We start from the raw sequence: 1,777 nt of genomic DNA, 5'->3' as shown, positions 1-1,777 counted from the left end.
TTTGTTTGTTTGTTTTTTGTGTTTTAAAATAAATAAACAAGTTTATTTGGAGCCAGAAATCCGGACCACACGGTTTGGTTCCAGGGGCCAGACAGGGCATAGGTGAGCTTCAAAATCAGAGTAGATTCAAAAATTCCAGACCCCGAGGCTTTGGGGAACTCGAACCATTGGAGTAGTCTAGACTCCCCATCCTGTTCCTCAAAGATAATGAATTTTCAAATCTCATTTTCCTCTTTGTTAAATGGCAGGAATTACTCCCCATTTCCCAGAAGTTGCAGGGCTCACCTGCGATGTGAAGCCTCGGGTCCAACCCCATTAGGCCGAGGGGAAATGGACCCTCCTTTGGTACTTGGGAGGCTGGGAAATCGGTTTGGCAACTCCCGGGTGATCCTCGCGCCTTCAAATACAGACTTTTCCTTCCTGGGGTTCAGGCCCAACCACTTTTCCAGGGGAAAAGAGTCGCGGCTCCTTCCCAAGGCCCAGGGGTTCTGGTGCGGAAGAAACGAGTCAATATAGGTGAAAGGAAGCCCTGGTAAATTCAGCGACACCTGGACCCACCAGGGCTCGGGAAAGGGTAAAGGTCACCACTAGGCTGTAGCGCAGGCCAGCGGGTGGGCGAGCTAGTGGAGAGTTGAGAGTCCCGGATTGGCTGCCACATCGAGGGCGGGACCTTCTGGGGCGGGGCCTGGTTGTGGGCGGGGCTTTCCCAGGTGTTCAACTTTCCCCTCGGTGACTCTGTCAGGCCTACCCTCAATCTGAGTGTGGTTTTCGTTTCAAGGTACTGGAGATGGGGGCGCTGCCAAAACAGAAAGATATCCCACTGTGGGTGAAAGTTCCTGAAGACTTGCGAGACCCGGAAGTGTTCCAGGTGCAGACGGGCCTGCTGGAAGCCATGTTTGGTGAGTGAGCCCAGTCCTGATCCGGTTCCTCGACCAGGGAGTCTTGGCCTCCAGGGGTCGTAGCTTTCATCTTCTTCCCCAAACAGGCCCATGTGGATCTGGAATCCCATACATCCAGCAAGTGAGCAAAGCCATGCTCGAGCTGAAGGTTCTGGAATCCTCGAACCTCACCGAGGTCGTGGTTTATGGCAATTACCTGTACAAGCTCCAAACCAAGTGGATGCTCCAGTCCATGGCCGAGAGGCACCGCCTCCATAGTAGAATATTATGAAAGACTATATGCCACCAAATTGAACAACCTAGACAAAATGGATAAATTCCTAGAACTATATACAATCTTCCTAGACTGAGTCACGAAGAAGTGGAAAACCTAAATAGACCCATAAGCAGGGAGGAAGTAGAAACAACTATCAGAAGCCTTCCAAAAAACAAAAGTCAAGGACCAGATGGCTATACTAGTGAATTCTACCAAACATTCAAAGACGATTTGGTATCTATCCTTCTCAAAGTCTTCCAAAAAATAGAAGAAGGAACAATACTCCCTAACACATTTTATGAGGCCAACATAACCCTCATACCAAAACCTGGCAAGGAAAACACACAAAAAAGAAAACTACAGACTAATTCAAAATGGATCGAAGACCTAAATATAAGCTCTGAAACAAATAACATAGAAGAAACATAGGTACTAACCTCATGGACCTTGGCCATAGAGAACAATTTTATAAATTTGACCCCAAAGGCAAGGGAAGTAAAAGCAAAAATAAGTGAATGGGACTATATCAAACTAAAAAGCTTCTGCACTGCAAAAAACTAAAAAACAAAAAACTGACAACAAAAGAAAAGGCGACCAACTAAATGGGAGATGATATTTGCAA

At 46.9% G+C, this 1,777-nt stretch overlaps 1 protein-coding gene across 1 annotated transcript; it reads left to right on the top strand.

Annotated features, from left to right (window-relative positions):
• Positions 1 to 497: 497 nt before the first annotated feature.
• LOC136388204 (developmental pluripotency-associated 5 protein-like) lies at positions 498 to 1,170 on the top strand. Its single transcript, XM_066360166.1, has 3 exons — positions 498 to 574; positions 779 to 899; positions 986 to 1,170. The coding sequence occupies exons 2-3, from the start codon at positions 788 to 790 to the stop codon at positions 1,168 to 1,170; spliced, it is 297 nt and encodes a 98-aa protein (XP_066216263.1). The 5' UTR covers positions 498 to 574; positions 779 to 787.
• Positions 1,171 to 1,777: the final 607 nt, after the last annotated feature.

This window comes from Saccopteryx leptura, chromosome 1 (genome assembly GCF_036850995.1).
Source record: "Saccopteryx leptura isolate mSacLep1 chromosome 1, mSacLep1_pri_phased_curated, whole genome shotgun sequence".
In the NCBI taxonomy this organism is placed as follows: Eukaryota; Metazoa; Chordata; class Mammalia; order Chiroptera; family Emballonuridae; genus Saccopteryx; species Saccopteryx leptura.
This window is presented reverse-complemented; position numbering and strand designations above follow the sequence as displayed.

What these genes read in the sequence shown, in the direction of transcription:
- LOC136388204 (XM_066360166.1), top strand. Translation starts at nt 788, where the DNA reads ATGGGGGCGCTGCCAAAACAGAAAGATATCCCACTGTGGGTGAAAGTT. An exon ending in CCTGCTGGAAGCCATGTTTG is followed by an intron (nt 900 to 985) that starts GTGAGTGAGCCC and finishes TTCCCCAAACAG; the next exon opens with GCCCATGTGGATCTGGAATC.